The following is an 18,167-nucleotide window of genomic DNA, read 5'->3' as shown; positions in this document are numbered from 1 at the left end:
GGATCGAATCCCACATCGGGCTCCCGGTGCATGGAGCCTGCTTCTCCCTCTGCCTGTGTCTCTGCCTCTCTCTCCCTCTCTCTCTCTATGTCTATCATAAATAAATAAATAAATCTTTAAAAAAAAAAAAAAAAAGAATATAGCCACATATATCTGTGTAATTTATTCTTCGTGTTTATTATTTCTCTCCTTTATTACAATAAAAACTTTGAAAACAGAACAAAAAAAAAATCATAGACCCACCACTGAATTAATAGTAAACCATAAATTAAGCCATTAATTTATAATTAAATTTAGAGTGGATCATTAATCATTAAATGTAGAGTTCTTATTGCCTTTGTAAAGAACATTTTCCTTTTTCATTTATAAGTGATATTGAAATAATATATTCTTGTTTTCATATTCCTGCTTATGTTTTTATTTTCAATGTTAAGCATTTTATATTGAGTAATCTCATTGACCTCTTATGAGACCATACAGAATTTAGATTATTAAATATGTAATATATGCGGCCAATAATCCTCAGTGAGCCTATTCTTCATTTAAATGCAGTGTTAGAACTGGTTTCTTGGTTCCATAGCTTTCAAAACCTTGCAGTGGTACTTGCAAGTGGTACTTGCAGTGGTATTTTCTTTAAAAAAAACTTTTAATAGAATTTTTTAAGTCATCACATTGTGATAAATGGTGAAGGAAATTATGTCTCAAATATACTTAACTTAGCATTTTGAAAACATAATTGATTTAAACTGGTTTCTGCTTTATTGCTGTTCCTTATATATTCTTTCAAAAACTCACACGGCTATTATCTAGGATATGCAAACCTGATCAGAAGTTATAGTGCTAATTTATCTATCTATTAAAGATCGTTGACAGAATCCCAACACACCCTCCCCCATGTAACTTATCTTAGTAATTTGCGTTATTCCTATAAAGCCTATCTTTTATAAGAAAGTGGGGGTATTTTAGTCTATCCTTATTATAGAATAAAAGTCGCAGGCATCTGGGTAGGCTAAACTAAATGAAATAATGGTCAGGTAATTTGGCATTGCAGACTATTTTCTTATAAAGCATTTATTATCTAACAGTATTTCATATCATTACAGATTTAATGATAAAGGGTCTGTTTACCTTTTTATTTGCTATAGATTTTGTGGGAATGATCGCGGCAGTTGTTACTTAATGTTTTATCCTGGCACGTATAATTTAGAATTTCTCTGTCTCCCTTAAGAGAAGCAGTACGTGATCTGGAAGATTTTTTAAGATATAAAGATTGCATTAAATTGAGAATTGTGGGCCGTTTGACATTTCTAAAGTGACATCTCTCATTAGAAATGCACTCAGTTAAGTTTTAAAATGTTCTACCTGTAAAATATGACTTGGGATAGTGTTTAAAATTTAGTCCAGAGCCAGCTTTCCATCATGTGTTATTTTATCGTCTTCAATGCTAGGATGGGGACCATCCACAGATTCCACTGTCTCTAGGAAGAGCATCTCTCAGGAAACCTGCCCTCCCACTAGTGTCTTTAAGAAGAAACTCAAAAGATAGGTAGTCAGTAAAACTAAAACCTTTTTTGTTTGGAAGTATTTCTTTTTTTTTTTTTTTTTAAGATTTTATTTATTTATTCATGAGAGACACAGAGAGAGGCAGAAACACAGGTAGAGGGAGAAGCAGGCTCCCTGTGGGGAGCCTAATATGGGACTCAATCCCAGGACCCCAAGATCACGCCCTGAGGCGTGAGGCAGATAGATACTCAACAGCTGAGCCACCCAGGTGCCCCTTGGAAGTATTTCCTTAAGACATTAACACTCTTCCTTTAATTCACGTTTGTCAGAAAATTAGATTGCTACTTTTACGCAAGTTGTTGTACAAACAGAAAATTGTGTATGTGTGTATTTCTAATATTGTAAGAATTGCCTGACACAGAAAGCTGTGATGCAGACAGGAACCATACAGGGGTGTAATCTGTTGTAATTCTTTATTTTTAAGATTTTTTATTTTTTGTATAGTTGTTATAAAAGTTTATATTTTATATATTAGTGTTATGTTAGTTTCAAGTGTACAACATAGCAATTCAGCAATTTTGTACCTTAAGCTGTGTTCACCAGGATAACTGTCACCATACACCATTATTCTATCTGTTATTATTCTTTAAATATTGGGATTTGATTACCAAATGCCACTTATCTAGCTGTATAATCTTACTAATAATAAGTTCATAGTCACACATCAGTTGCCGTAATTCACAGGTGTTTTGAAATGTCGCATGCTTTCTGGGGATCAGCTGATACTTGGCAGAAAAGTTAGAAATATTTAAGTTCTCTGTATGCCATTTTTAAGTCATTAAATTAAAACTTGTAAAGAAAGTTGCCCTTGAAAAACTCAGAACAAGCCTCTGAACCCTACTGTACCTTTTCTTTTCTAGTAACTCCTAGTAAGTAGGAATTTGTAGCCATATGTCTTAGAAGAGTAAACATTTTCCACAGTTCAGTCCAGACTGGAGGAGGACCAGAAATATTTTGTGTGTGGATTGACCTCTTTGTTATTTTCAGATCATTCTGGAAGGTGGTGCCTGCGTATACTACCCTCTTAGAACACAGTGACCACACTTGAGTGCATTACAAGTCTTTGTTCGGCTTTTCAGGAAAGAAGCCACATATTTCAACTTTTGAGGGTTCTGGGATATTACCCAATGTCCGGTGCACTGTGTGTGACAAATGTCTTGCCCGATCAAAGGAATTTTCAGCCGTTTCATGGCTTTCAGCAGAGGGACGGATGGTCCGGGTCCACACTTAGACATATGTTCTGAACGTAATCAGACTCACAATTAAGGCATTTCTAGGAAACCAGGTTGAAGGGAAAGCAATACCTATAGGAACAGGAACAATTGTAAAATCTGTCAGAAGTATGTTGCTTAGTGACTACCATATAACACTTTCTTAAGCCCTCTTTGAAAATGTCCCAATGTATTTTATGTGCTGTTTTTACCCTTTGATGCAAGTGTCATTATTTCTCTTATCATTTATTTATTATTCTTTTGATAGTCATTGTTTTAATTCACCATACTGGTTTTTTAAACTAAAATTCAAAAAATAAATAAAAATAAATAAAAATAAAATTCATAAAGAAGCACATTTTGTATGATACTTGCTTTAAACATGAAGATTTTTAGTAAGTCGTTTTGAACCTCATTTTAGTGAATTGGTTAGAGACTATTTTAGGATTGTGGGGGAAACGGGCAGCAGAGAAGTTTTACTAACGTCAAAATATGTGTTAAATATTCCCTCCAGCACAGAATCTCAGAGACAGAAGGAACAAGGAGGGTCATTTAAGCAGAGGTTTCAAGTCACTTTGCTAAGATAACATTTGCTCAGAAAGTTGGTGTCTCCTAGCAAACCAGATTATTTCCCTTCCCAGTCGTATAGTCTCCAAAGTTCAAAAATAAACTGTAATCTTAGAAGAAACGTGCTAAGCTCTCAACATGTTACTGAAAATTTACAGAAAGAATGTGTTAACTATTTTTTTTCAAAGGTATATATTATCTAATGGGCAAAATGAACGGGACATGGGTTTTTCCCCCCATTCCCACCCTACCCCCCATCCCTGGCCACCTCCTTTTGGCTCCCTCCTTCCCTTTTTCTCTGCTGTGCAGAGCAATGTGATGATTAAACCAACAGGTGCCAGGAGTGCTGGAGCAGGCTGGCTTTGTGCCTACATGCGTACAGTGGAGATATTGTGTCACTCCAGGTTCTGGTGTATTGCTGTGTCCTTACGAGGAAAAGGATAACCCAGTTGAAATACATACTGCAACTCCTGAGGGATTAAGTGTGTTTCCTTTGCTTTATAGTTCAGCATTTTACAGTTTCTTTGTTTGGGAGTTCTCAGATTGCTTAATGATTTCTCTAGCCCCTGGCCCTGGCCCGTTGTGGTGACCAGATGTACGTGAGAGCCACATTTGAACTGCTGTGGATTTGCCAGTTTTATTGCTCAACACGTGGTATAACCTTTCCTTTTCTGAGTCTCCTACCATTCTTCTGCCACGGAGTACTAGAAAAGGAGATTTTACTTATTTCTTGCCTTTTAAAAATGTTCATGTCTTTTTTTTTTTTTTTTAAAGAGTGGATATCTAAACTCTTTGTGGCATTTTAAGAAGCTCTTTCCGAGGTCAGACTCTTGCCATATTATTTTATCACTGTTAATGTTGTCCGTAAGCATGCCTATTTTGTTTTACAGTTGTGGAGGGATCCACAAGGATTTAATAAATATGATAGCCTTGTGTCCATATTAGATTATGATGAAGCATAGCACTAGTTGAGGAAAGGTTTTCTCATCTCTCCAGCCCTAGTTAAAAAAGTGTGGGTTTTTTTTTTTTTTTTAATTTTGCAATCTAAGTCTGTTCATATAACAGCCGTTAGTGGGCTTTAGTACATTTATTTGTGCTTCAAAACTGGACTTCCGAATAAACTATTTTAAAAATGGTTTTTTGCAAAGATGGGATTATACTCCTTGGCAGCTGTTAGAGCAGAAATTCCTTTGAGCTTATTTGGAGGTTTTGGAGGGCACTTAGCCTCACCCTGGACACCCCCTGCTACTGATCATGCTGGCTCAGATGTGGGCCCCAGACTTCACAAATACTAGGAAGAGAGACCATGGTCTCTCTTTTCCAGATGCTAATCTTGTGCTAAAGTCAGATAGTGACATCGGGGTATATGTGGGGCTTGGGGGGAAGGCTTGGGCTGGGGGAAATTAAACATGTTTAGGTATAGATAAGGGTAATCTAGCCAAAAGCCACAAGCTGAATATGCTGCAGAAAAAAAGGGATAGTTGATGAGATAGCTTTCCTGGGAGGTGGGAGGGAACCAACCAGCCCAGGTGGAGGGACCACGTGTCCATGTCCGAGTCCACAGGGGTGAGAGCAGGATAGGATAGTGTCCTGTTAGATGTAGCGCATGGAAGGGAGGAGCTGGGAGGTGCCTGAGAGTGGCCAGACCTGAAACCTCCTCATGAAGAGGCGCAGCCAAGTTAGCAGGAAAGGTTGTGCAGGCCAGCCCAGGCGGAAGAGCCATGTGAAACTGGGGGTAATGAACTTGTGGCGGGGAGGGTGGGCTTTCCAGCACACTCCACGTCTCCCCAGCACCCATGCCAAGAGAAGCTGACTGCAGGGCGATGCAGCGAGTCCTGGGGCAGTGACCGAGGTGGCCAGACGGGGATGGATGAGGAGCTGGCCACTGCGCTCCTGGCAGGTGGTTCCCAGCAGGTGGGCGGGTGGCTCCGAGGGCCACCCAGGGAAGCCCTGCGGGCCAGCTTGTGTCCAGAAAGATCACTTTGGCTGCTGTGTGAGAAATTGGTACGGGGGATCTGGACCAGTACCAGGAAGTAATAAAGAGGCTGCTATAAAACCTAGGGGAGAAGTGGGGGTGGCATTCAAGGAAAGACACTGAGCCCACTGTGGAAAATGGGCAAAGATACAGATGCAGTGAAATGCCGGGACACCTGTACCCCATGTTTGTAGCAGCAATGTCACAATAGCCAAACTGTGGAAGGAGCCACAGTGTCCATTGAAAGATGAATAGATAAAGAAGATGTGGACTATGTATACAATGGAATATTACTCAGCCATCAGAAATGACAAATACCCGCCATTTGCTTCGACGTGGATGGAACTGGCGGGTATTATGCTGAGTGAAATAAGTCAATCGGAGAAGGACAAACATTCTATGGTCTCATTCATTTGGGGAATATAAAAAATAGTGAAAGGGAATAAAGAGGAAAGGAGAGAAAATCAGTGGGAAATATCAGTGAGGGTGACAAAACATGAGAGACTCCTAACTCTGGGAAACGAACTAGGGGTAGCAGAAGGGGAAGTGGGTGGGGGGTTGGGGTGACTAGGTGACAGGGACTGAGGGGGGCACTTGATGGGATGAGCATTGGGTGTTATGCTATATGTTGGCAAATTGAACTCCAATAAAAAATATATATACAAAGAATAAATAAATAAAAATAAGTGTCAAAGATTTCCAGGGAAAAAAGAAAAAGAAAAGTGAAATAAAACCTTTAAGGCTTTAAAAAAAAAAGAAAAGAAAATGGGGGTACTTGGGAAATACTCAGGATCAATGTTTTGTTCTCCTGTGATTCTTTCTGCAGGGGGGAGGGGAGTTCTGATTGGCTAAGGCTCCATAAATATGGGTTTTATGCTAATTTCTGAAATGATATAGTTCAGAAATTCTTTATTATTTAGCTGAAAGAGGGTCTGTCCAGATACTGTAGTTGTGTCATTTATGTAAAATATTTTATTATCTTTTTTTCTGAGGTAGAAAGCACATGGTTTTTATAGGCAATTGTAAAATACAGAAGGGCGAAAGATAATAAATCACCCTGTATCTTTCTACCCAGAGACAAATCTTGTAAATATTTTGAAATATTTTCCTTCCACTTTTTCAGAAAGCAGTGTTACTAATCGAGATCTCTCGGACAGGAGAACGGGTGACCTATCGTATTGTTTTTGAAGCTGGTCAAAATTGATGAGACTTTCTGAGTTTTGTTCCTTATAGGTTGTTATAGGTTGTGGTCCTCTGGGTCTCTTAAAAGTGCTGGGTGACCTTTTAGGCCTTTCTGTTATTTTCCATGAAGAGTGAAGCCTTCAAATACAGCTTAATAAGAGATAGATGGCTCGAGTCACATGTTTAGAGGGGCACATTGCCCCAGTCACCACCTGAGATGAAAAGCCACTTCTGAAGAATGCCAGAGCACATATGCACTGGTTGCTTCAGATGCCTCGTGGGGAAAAATCAATGGGAGGGTACAAGGAGTCTTGCTTCACTTGTTTATTTGCGGTTATGGCAGTAGAACATTGGTAACAGCCAAAGAGTAATGGCTGGCTAGGTATCTTAGCCGACTTGTAAGCTGAAAGTAATGACATGTGGAATCCTGGTGGATAAGGGGCCTCTCCCCTTTATTTATTTTTTTTAAGCATCCCTTTTAACTTGGTCTGAGATTGATTGAGACATTATCTTGGACCTTGGAAGCTGTGAGCCCTATTGGAATGACAAACACTTGTTGACAGCTTTGACAAGATGGATGGAAAAACAAACTCCGGCAAGGTTCACATGTTTGTTTCTCCATTGAGTCTCGAGAAGAATGTTGCTCTCATGATTCGACGTAGAGAAAGAAAAAGTTGCACCTTGTTATCAAAGTCAATATTTTCTGAGCCTGACTTACAGACATCTCTAGAATACATCTACTTTTTGTGTAGCGTTTAATTAATCAGAGTAAGAATAGGAAAGTTCATCACGTGGGGCAGGTTATCTATCCACCCTTGGTATCTGTGTCATTTTCACTCGTGAAATGCCATAGTATCATAAGGACACATTATCTGTTAGGATTAATTGATAGGTACATTTTATATCTGAACATCAGCTCTTTGGAGTAATAATAATTACTAATATTAAAGCATGGTGTAATATCTCCTAATAAATATTTATCCATTAGTGTGATAGTGTCCTGTATCTTCAGCATGTGGGAATGAGGAGAAAACAATGATCCATTTCCTCCAACATTAAATAGAACTATTAAATTGATTCCTGAAGTGATTATGAGACACAAATTAATAGAAATTTTTATGTTCATATTGATTAATGCCTTTCAAATACTTACACTGGGAGTACCTTTTCTACTGTAGGCAAGTTACTTTATAAGTATGACTTGTGAAATGAAGTGATTTGGGGTGTTGTCAGTTTTATGGTGAGTCATAAATAATTTCACTGCTTCTGTCTGCCTAACATCTTCCTACTTTCTTCTGGTAATAGAATTTTTCTTCCCTGTAGAGAAGATAACATTTGTAGCTTGCGGGAGATACCGCAGCGTGGTGTCTCTCCACCAGCACCCCTCCCTTGCTCATTGGATAGTCACCTCACCCCCTAGCCATGAGGATGGTTCTGGACTTTTAGAGCTGTCAAGAAAGCAACTTTACTCCTGGATTGCCAGGAGCTTGGGAGTCTGAGGCTGCCAGTGCCATTTTGGCTGCTCCATGGGAAGGGCCTACAAGCAGGAATATGCCAAGCACATTCAAGGTGTCATAAGATCTGGAATCATGGTGGCCCATTTGACACCGAATCTAGTAACTCCTAAAAGCAAGTACCACCCTGTTGTGAGAGAGAAAGCTCCACTTCTCTTTGAGCTACTTTGAGTTGTCCTTCTACCATTAGCAGCCACAGGGGCCAACTGCTAGAACAGATGATCAGATCACTGGTGGGTAAGAAATGGGGCTGTCAGTGGGGGAGGGATTATATGACTGGAAGGAAGACAGTGAGGTAGGGAACCTGAGTAAAAAGGAAAAAGTTCAAAATGAAAAGAATTCGGTTGGATTTTTATAAGGAAAGAGACTAAGAAACTTTTTTTTGTAAATGAACATAGTTGGAAGAAAGTAAATTGTTTGCTGAAGGAAAGAGCAAATATTCCCTCATGTTCAACACATTGCTCTGCCTTCAAAATAGTTTACAGTCTTCATGTATGAGGCCACTGGAGGCAAGAGGTACAGCCCCATACAGGGCTGACCAAAACTGCAAAGGGCCAGAGGATGGAGCCTCAGAGGTAACTGGACCCCAGGAACCCATGTTGGGTCTTTTCTCCACTTCCCTCTACCCCAGTCCATGGACACCAACAACCGAAAAGAAGGGAGGATTTCTTTTCCTGGTCTTTTGTTTGTAAAATCCCAGGAAAGATGCTCAAGGGCCCAGTTTGAATCAGATACCCATTCAGTAAGCCAATCACTGTGTCAGGTATGGATACTGGGTTATATGGCCATTGGAGAGCCAGTAAGCAGAGCCTTCCACAGGCAGGTCATGCACAAGCCTGGGCCCCGAGAGAACCAGTGTGGCCTGAGCAGCCGTCCAGATGGTGTTCACTGCAGTCTAAATTACTTGTGCCGTTATTCAAAGTAAGTAGTCAGAGTATGTGAAAAAAGGGGCAGAGCAGTATATCCTAAGAGTTGGTAATACTGCATTTGTATTTTATTTTTAACACCAATTGCAGAAGTTTCACTTAAATGCTCCAGAAGTAGTTGCAGGCAGCTGAAATGATAAGAACATTATGAAAAAATTATTATCAAGCACAGGAAAAAAATGCAAGTAGATTAAGTCAGCTATGGGTTCTAAACTCTTTAAATTTCTCATCTAACTCTACAATGTGTTTTGGAAATGTGCTTGAGATCTCTGATTAAAAGCAGTAAACCCAACTGAAAAGCATTGTAGAAAATGCATGAAAAACGGAATAAAGTAGCAGGATGAACTCTGGTCCGCTGGGGCTAGGAAGGCTTGTCAAGCACTCACTGAAATGAACCATCAGTCTTGGTGAGCACGGTTAGCGTGCTCTTTCTACCCAGATGTTGCTTGTCTGGGAAATGTAAGCGTTCATGGAAGTCAGATGCTCCTGCCAAGTTCTGGTACCCTGAAGCTGGATTGTACGTTCTAGTTGGTTCTAGACCTCAGTTCCCATCTTTGGGTGGCTGGCATGTCAGAAACACAGACAAGCTAATATCCTTTCTTCATCCAGATGAAATAATTCATTCAGTTCCTGAGCTAAGACTTCAGATCTACTAGAATAGTTATTGATAGGAATTTCTGTGTTATATTAGGTAACACCTTACCAGCATTTGAATAACATGATTTGTAATTGGAATCCTCATTCATCCCGGGAAATTAAATTAATAGATTGCAAAGAAAAGATTATTTCAAGTACCTATAGGATGTGTTTGAATGTCGGGGTAGGGAGGGAATTTAAACAGAACATTTTAATTACATGTAACTTGAACTAGTTCCATAAAGAATATAGACTTTCAGGGGCAAAGAATTCTTTAACACTTTGTAAATCATTGTAAAACGAATGAAATACAATCTACAAATGTATATATTCATTTCACTGATGGCTCATTTAATCAATTATCTGTGCCTATTTGCATAGCTCTCTTTCACATGAAAAATTATTAATTCACATATCCCAGGAAGCCTGTCATTCAGAACTCCAGATAAGATGAGCATAGTGTGAAGTCGAATACTTTTAAATAGTGGCACCGTTGACAGTGACAGAGAAGCAGCCTCTATTGGGGTTTGATCAGAACATCAGAAGCACTGTGAGTTATTTAAGGGATGTGTTCTAGGGACTCACAGCGATGCGGTACTGGGAGTGAAGCAGTCTGGAAAGCTGCTGTGCCTGTACCTGGCGCCAGGCCGAAGTAAGCAGAACAGAGAAGAGAGGAGAGGAAGAGCCACCTGAAATCTACAAAGTTGAGATGAGACTCATCAGAACAAAATAGAACCCGTGTTTGTTGCTGCTTCCAAGCCGGCAGCTTTGATGATGCAGGTAACCTGCAGAAGAGCACAGACTCGGTTCAGTATTAATGAGAAGTGGAGCAGCTCAGGGCTTGGCTGCAGCCCAGAGAGCTGGCAGGAGCTGGAGAAGCTACAGACCCATTGTGCCTCCAGGCCACGAGGGCAGCCAACAGATCTTCAACAGTGGGGTGTGAGCTGCAGTAGTGCCTGGGCGTATACCAGTTTTCCAAGTGTGAGCATGGCTACCACTTCATTTCCAGCTTCCAGATAACGTGCAAGCTCTGTGGCTATCCTGAGCCCTCCAGCTGTGCAGGAACGGGAATGTGGGCAGTGTAGTTCCTGCATAACTAAACTGACACAACACAAACACAGTGGCCTTCACAGTTCACTCCTAGTCAGCTTAGCACTTAGACACACTTCTGCCAAACTTAGCTTCCAAATAAGGTGATAGCAAAATTGTGTTTATGCCAAACATGATGAAATGATCCATCTTACAATCCAGAATTCTCTAGTCCCTTTCTGCGTCTTTGGTGATGTTCCTTTCTCTTCAAGCTGGGTCACAATCCTTCTTGATGCTGTATAACCTAAATTCTGAGACACGAGATTAAATACTATTAGCATCTATTGAATGGTAGCAGAATGGGAGAGAGGAATAAAAACTTTGGTTTATACATATGAATATGATTATATTAAAATAAAAGAAAAGTACTCAGAATTATTACATTCCTTGTTTCTGCCCCTAGTCACAGGACCACAGCTGGTGTTTATAACTACCTTTTTCTGCCAGCCATTCCATATTCCCTCTGTCCTCGGCAAGCACCTCGGACGGTTGTAGTTCCTTGCCACAGAAGATGACCCAAAACTGAGTTCTTGAAGGGCCTGGAAGTAGAACTCTTAGACACTGCTAGTAGGAATATAAAGTGGCAGTCCCCTTTGTGAAACAGCTTAATAGCTTTTTATGCAATTTCAACATATACCTGCTATATGATGCCCTCTATTTATAAGGAAAAAAATATGCCCACACAAAGACTTAAACACAAATGTTTATAGCTACTTTTTTGTAGTAGCCCCAAACTGGAAACAACCCAAATATCCATCAAGTGAATAGATCTATACTTGTGGGTATTACTGTGTATAGAATATTGCTCAGTAATAAAAAGGAATGAACTATTGATACACCAAGCAATTTGATGATCCCAAAATAATTATGCCTAGTGAAAAAAAGTCTGGACAGAAAGAGTGCCTATTATAAAATTCTGTTTACATAAAAATCTAGAAAATGCAAGTAATCTATAGGGGCTCAAAGTGGTTCAGTGGCTGTCTGAGAAAGAACTCTAGGTGTGGAGGGCATTACAGCAAGGCATGACAAAATTTGGGAATGATGGATAGGCATAGTATCAAGGCTGTAGTGATATCTTCATGGGTATAGTTATAAGTCAAAACTTAACCACAATATATACTTTATATGCAGGTATTGTATGTCAGTTATACTGTGGTAAAGTTAAAAATAAAAAAGATTGGACCTAAAAATGGATAATCTGTATGTTCTTGACCAGCTACATTGATATCAATGTGGTATGAAATCATACACAGATTTATTTACCTGATCTGCTGCTTTTGAAATTGTGTAATTCTTGACAAGTATGTATTTCATGTGCATTATTTCAGTTTTACACAGGGTTCAACCACACTTCCCAGTGGTTGAGACAAGTGCCATGCGGGTAGAAAGGAAGAAGAGATCACATCAAGTCAGAGGTTAGGGCTTCGGTTTGGGTGGTTGAACTTGAACTTGGTCTTGATGGAAGGTTGAGTTTGTTAGGTAAAGAATCAGAGGATGTCAGGCTGATGAATGGGTACAGATGTAGGTGAGAAATGAGCAGAAGCTCTTTACGTGATGTGCTACAGTGTGGCATTGTACACCATCTTCCTAAATCCTCCTAGCAACCTCATTGGGTAGAGGGATTATTCTCATCTACTACCTAAGAAGCTAAGGCTCCAGGTATCAACTATTTCCTCCAGCCTTAGACTTAAAAGCTGCTTGAGTCTCTGACTCCCAGGGGCACTTGGCTGTGTTTGCAGGATAGTGACAAGTGATGAAGGGATAGAGGTAAAGTAAGTGATAAGGTTGGAAGTAGTGATGGGGTGAGATAAGCGTTGGCCTTTAACCAGTGTAACTTATAAAAAATTTGGACTTTCCAAGTCCACTGGGGAATGAACAGTGAGGAGAACATTAAATATTTTTGAGCAAGTAGTTCTATTATGATTCTGTACAAGTAATAATAGTTCAGTGAAATGGGAAGGGTAGATTTGAGAGATATTATGAAGCCCAGATTATCAGAACTTAGTGATGAACTGAATATAGAAGAAATGAATAGAAGAAATCCGAGCTGATTGTAAAGATTTTGATATGAGTTAAAAGAGAAAAAGTGATACATTTGACCAAAAAACAAAACAAAACAAAACAAAACCTCTGGAGAAGTACTTGATTTTCATGGAAATGCATTGAGTTCAGTTTGGAACACATTGAACTTGCGATTACGTTAAAACATCCAAAAGAAAAACACTAGCAATCAAGTGATACTACAAAATTAGAGCTTGGGACCCATCCGGTCAGGGTTGCACACTTTGTGGTTCTGCATAAAGATGGGAGAGTGAGGGGCACCTGGGTGGCTCAGTGAGCAAAGCGTCTGCCTTCGGCCCAGGTCATGATCTCAGGGTCCTGGGATGGAGCTCTGCGTTGGGCTCCCTGCTCAGCAGGGAGTCTGCTTCTTCCTCTGCCTCTACCCCTCTCCTCTGCTCTCTCTGTCTCTCATATAAATAAATCCTAAAAAAAGAAAAAAAAAAAACCAGGAGAGTAAATCCATGGGGTAGATCCTTGGGTAAGGCTTGTAGGTTAGAGGGTATAGCAGGGTATTGGATCCTCTTCATCTCCACTGCCGCAGCCCTTGCTAGGCCCACACCATCTGCACCCAGTCCGTGATAGCCAAAACCACCATCCAAGTGGCAGTCATAGCAATTGCCCCAAATCCATCTCCTACATGTTAGCAAGGCGTGTGAAGCTCTCCATGATCTGGCCCTCCACCTACCTCTGGAGCTTCATCTCCAGCCATCCAGCGACACTGATGACAACAGTGGTTAAATTAGTCATTATTAAGCACTTTGTCTCTGCCGGTCATTATGCTTTAGGTCAATGTCTTATTAATCCACACATTGACCTTGCTAGTTACATATTATCACCCTCACTTAACGGATGAGGAAACAGGCTTTCAGACAGTGTTACGAAGCCAGTAGTAGTTGGTAAAGCTGAAACATAACCGTCATCTCTCACTACAAAGCCTGGACCTTTAACCTCTGTGCTACTCTCAACTCTTTCTAGCTACTCGAGCATATCATGAAGTTTCTGCCTCCTGTGCCTTTCTTTCTGTATGCTTCCCCTTGCGTCTGGACTGCTCTTTTCTTCCCTCCACTCCCCTTAAAGCATCTGACTCCTGCTGAGTCTTTAAGTCTGTGTAAGAGTGCTTGAAGGATGTTTGCCCTGCCCTGGCTGGCTCAGAGCCCATTTTAGCACATCTCCCTTTCACTCTACTAGGCCTATTACTATAATCATCTGTATCCCAGTCTTTCTGTTACATTAAAGGATGGTAAACCTTTTTTAGTAAAGGGCCAGAGAGTAAATATTCTAGGTTTTCTGGCCCGTGCCATTTCCGTTGCAACTCCTCGACCTGGCCATTGTGGTGTGGAAGCAGCCATAGCAAGGCATAGACAAGTGGGTGTGGGTGAATTCCAACACAACTCTATTTACAGACACTGAAATCTGACTCTCCTATAATTTTCGCATGTCACAGAATATTCTTCCTCTTTGGATTTATTTTTCCAGGCATTAAAAAAAACATAAAAACATTATCATTTTGTGAGCCATAGAGAAGCAGGTGCAGGCTGGCTGTGGCCCCTGAGTCATAGCTTGCTGAGCCCTACATGATAGTGTGAATTTCTTGAGAGCAGATCCAGTACCTCATCGTCGGGGTGACCATACCAGTGTGTCATCCAAATGGGGATGCTTTGAGAATAAAAAGGGTTGCTGTTAATGATGCTGGGACCACAGGTGTAAAAGGGAACTGCCCCAGGCAGAGAGAGGGGTAGTTAATCTAGTCACGGTAGTGCCATGTTGGTTGTGCACAGTTTCCCTTGGGGTCTTAATTACTTCAGCTTTGGCTCTTCACTTTAGTCCCCCATTTCCCAGGGTACATTTATTCTTAGTCAATTCACAGGCTTGGGGATGAATGGAAGGTTCTGAAATCCTCTGGAGCAGTGAAGCTTTATACCCATAACAGTGACTGAAGGAAAAAACTGTATATTTAACAAGTGGTTTTCCAGATGGATCAAAGTGGAACTGTGCATATTCTAAACAACTAATGCATATAATTTTTACCTTTTTCTGAAACTTTTTTTTTTTTTTTAAGATTTTATTTACCCATGAGAGACACACAGAGAGAGGCAGAAACACAGGCAGAGAGAGAAGCAGGCTCCATGCAGGGAGCCTGATGCAGGACTCCATCTCAGGACCCCAGGATCATACCCTGAGCCAAAGGCAGGTGCTCAACCACTGAGCCGCCCAGGTGCCTCTGCATATAATTTTTAAATATGTCTCTCCCAGAGAATTTTCCTCCATTGAGTGCCAAGAGTGTGAGTTCATATTATCAAAATTAAAATGACATTTACTGTGGACAAAAAGTATAGAACTGAAGCAGAACAGAAGAATTGTTTCATGTTATATTTAATGTCTTCTCTTTTTTTTTTTCTTTTTGCAGTTTTTTGAGGTGCCATTTGATTCAAACATGAATAGGACAAAGAACAGACCTCTGGTTCGTGGACAGATCAGGTAAAATCATGAATATAAGTCTCTTTCACCTTCTAGAACATTCCTGTGCTCGTTTATCCTGAATCATGCCCCAGTCTTTTGCCTTGAGTTGTGAGGTGAAAATACCCCCACCCCCACCCCCACAAAGGGACACGTTGGTGTGGGTGCTCAGGGCTTCTTAACTCTATCCAAAGTGTATGACAGAGCACTTAAAATGGATCTAAGATTTACAGTTCTGTGGTGGGAGTAACTCATGCAGTGGATTTCTTTATGAAATTCCATTTTGAAACACGAACTTGTTTCACTTGTAGCGCCTGTGGGTAACAACATTCCATTAACACAGATGATTTCAGACAAATCCATATAGGGTCTCCAAAGAAAGATCTGTCTGAAGCCTTACTTTTTCAGACAAACTGATAATGCTGTTATCTGCCAAGTAAAGCACTACCCCCATTACTCTACTTTCTACCAAATTCAATTAAGTAGAACTAAAAGGCGTATAAATATTTTAATATCACTAATGGTTAATAATTAAGCATTTTACTTCCTGGAGACCTTGAAACTGGCATTTTAAAGTATTTTTTAAAATCCAGTGGATATTCATAAGCCAAGAAGAATAAAACAAACCAAATGGTTTTACTGACTATTCTAAATCAGTGAATCCAGGCAATGCCCTCATGGAGCCTAAAATGTATTGGGGTAACACTTGTGGATCAAATAATCACACATATTAAGTGAAACCATAAAGGAAACATGCAGGTACTGTCAGAAGTCTATATAAAAATGATTTTTAATATTAGCTGTTTGGAGCCATTCAGTTCTTAAATGAATTTAAAATACCATTATATTGCAGAAAGCAATGAAAACATACAAGAACAGAAATCTCATATCTACTGATACTCGATTTCTTTTTTGAAATATAAATAAAACCATCTGCGTTTTTATTTAAAAATGTCAAAAGTACTTTTATCTGAGTAAAGTTGTTCTAGAAGAGCAAATGCAAGCTCTGTAGCCTATCTCAAATGCTAGAAGCTGCTCATGCCACTGCTCGGATCGCAGGGAAGTCCTTATGCCTTTCTTCAGGGAAATTAGGCTTCTCTGGAACCAAGGGAAATGTGGGACAAGCCCAGCAAGTAGCCATTGGGCATATAAGGATGATCAGATAAAGGCCTGCCATTCTCCTGGTATCTCATCTCACTTTGCCCATTGTGGCTGTTTTCTGCACCCAGAGAAGCCAAATCTACCAGGGCATCCAGAGAGGGGCCTTGGTAGTTGGCATTGGCCCGTCCTTTACGGGAGAGAGGTTGCAGGACAATTATTAGTCTTGCTAAACCGGTACCTTCCTCTTTTGTTGGCAAGATGACCCGGGCAGGATCTCATTTATGATAATACACCTTAATTGCTACCTAAAGTAGCCTCTAAAAGGGCAAATTATAGGGCTGGAAAAAAGATTCCAGCTTATGTTAAGAGCTAGGATGTATTTTATTTAAACAGGTACAAAGAGCGGTTACAAGTCTGGGGCAGAAGAAATATTGCACTGAGAATCATGGTTTTAAAACTGAAGACTTTGTATCTTGCCAGTTAGTGTTTATTATAACCTACTGAATGATCATCTACTACACAGATATTTTATAAGTGGGTAGCTGTGGGGCTATAGTAGAACGTCTTACAGACCACCCATTAGCATTAATTTCTCAGCCCTGGTGGTTCTGACATTCACAGTAGCTATTGGGCACTTAAGAGCAAAGCCCAACCAGTTTATTTTGAAATTCTCGATTTGGTGTTTACTGCCCCATATGATTTGGGCTGCTCTGCCTAGTTGAATCTATCCCACTTCATAGATTTTGCAGTTTGGCGCGTGAAGTAAGTTCCCGACATTATTGACAGGCAGCAGTATAGTAAGTCTGGGAAGGAAACCCTCAGACATCTTTGCTAATGACAGCTGTTTGCACATTTGTACCTAGCTTGGCCTCTCTGTTCTAAAGAAATACTGTGAGCATTTACAGTAAAATAGACATGTGTGTGTGGCATTAATATTTTTAGTCATTGCAGTTTATTTTGAAGATTTTTACTGACATAAGTAAAATTAGGGATGCTCAGTGGTTGAGCTTCTGCCTTGGGCTCAGGGCGTGATCCCAGGGTCCTAGGATCAAGTCCTGCATCGGGCTCCCTGCATAGAGCCTGCTTGTCACTCTGCCTGTGTCTCTGCCTCTCTGTGTGTCTCTCATGAATAAATAAAATCTCTTAAAAAGAAAAAAAGAAACAGTTATTTGGAGCGATCTTACCTGTTTTCAAAGTTTGCTTTAAAAAAATGTAAATATTTCTGGGCACCTGGGTGGCTCAGTTGGTTATGTGTCTTCTTTCAGCTCAGGTCATGATCCCAGAGTCCCAGGATCCAGCCCAATGTGGGCTCCCCACTCAGCAAGGAATCTGCTTCTCCCTCCGCCCCTCCCCTGTTCATGCTCATCTTTCTCTCTCTCACTCTCAAATAAAAATAAAATATAAATATTTCAGTACTTACCAGGCAGTAACATAAAAACGAAATTTAGATTAGCTTCTAGGGTTAGGGAGAAAGAAGCAAAACACTTGGAAAGGGAAAGACGTCAGAACGTGGAAGTTGGATGTGTTTCCGTTACCAGGCCTGCATTGGTAGGACCGCTCAGTGGTGGCATTACCAAATCCTTCCTTCCTATGGCCACCTGCGGGACGCATTTGTAGGAGAATGTTGTCCCCGTAGAGGAGTGTGCTAGTTACCGAGAGGTGGGTGGCAGGCTCTCCATTCTCTTAGGGTCACAGTGAGGAGGTGGTGGCCCACGTGCCTAAGGGTAGGAAGTGCTGCCACAGAGATACAGTTCACTCTACAAATGTATTTTTGAATGCATCTGCCAGCTGGGCACTATGCTGGACACCAGAAGTGCCTTGGTAAATGCTGCAGGAGGCACCTGCCAGGAGATGCAGGATCACAGAGAGAACCTGACCAAAACTT

At 40.6% G+C, this 18,167-nt stretch overlaps 1 protein-coding gene across 1 annotated transcript in view; it reads left to right on the top strand.

Moving 5' to 3' along the window:
- COX10 (cytochrome c oxidase assembly factor heme A:farnesyltransferase COX10) overlaps window positions 1–18,167 on the top strand; it is a 127,498-nt gene that overhangs the window by 74,254 nt on the left and 35,077 nt on the right. Inside the window, exon 5 of the mRNA XM_077892577.1 lies at window positions 15,132–15,202. Coding sequence (XP_077748703.1) covers window positions 15,132–15,202 — 71 coding nt within the window. The remainder of the gene's footprint in view (window positions 1–15,131; window positions 15,203–18,167) is intronic.

The sequence above is a fragment of the Canis aureus genome, chromosome 3 (assembly GCF_053574225.1).
Source record: "Canis aureus isolate CA01 chromosome 3, VMU_Caureus_v.1.0, whole genome shotgun sequence".
In the NCBI taxonomy this organism is placed as follows: domain Eukaryota; kingdom Metazoa; phylum Chordata; class Mammalia; order Carnivora; family Canidae; genus Canis; species Canis aureus.
This window is presented reverse-complemented; position numbering and strand designations above follow the sequence as displayed.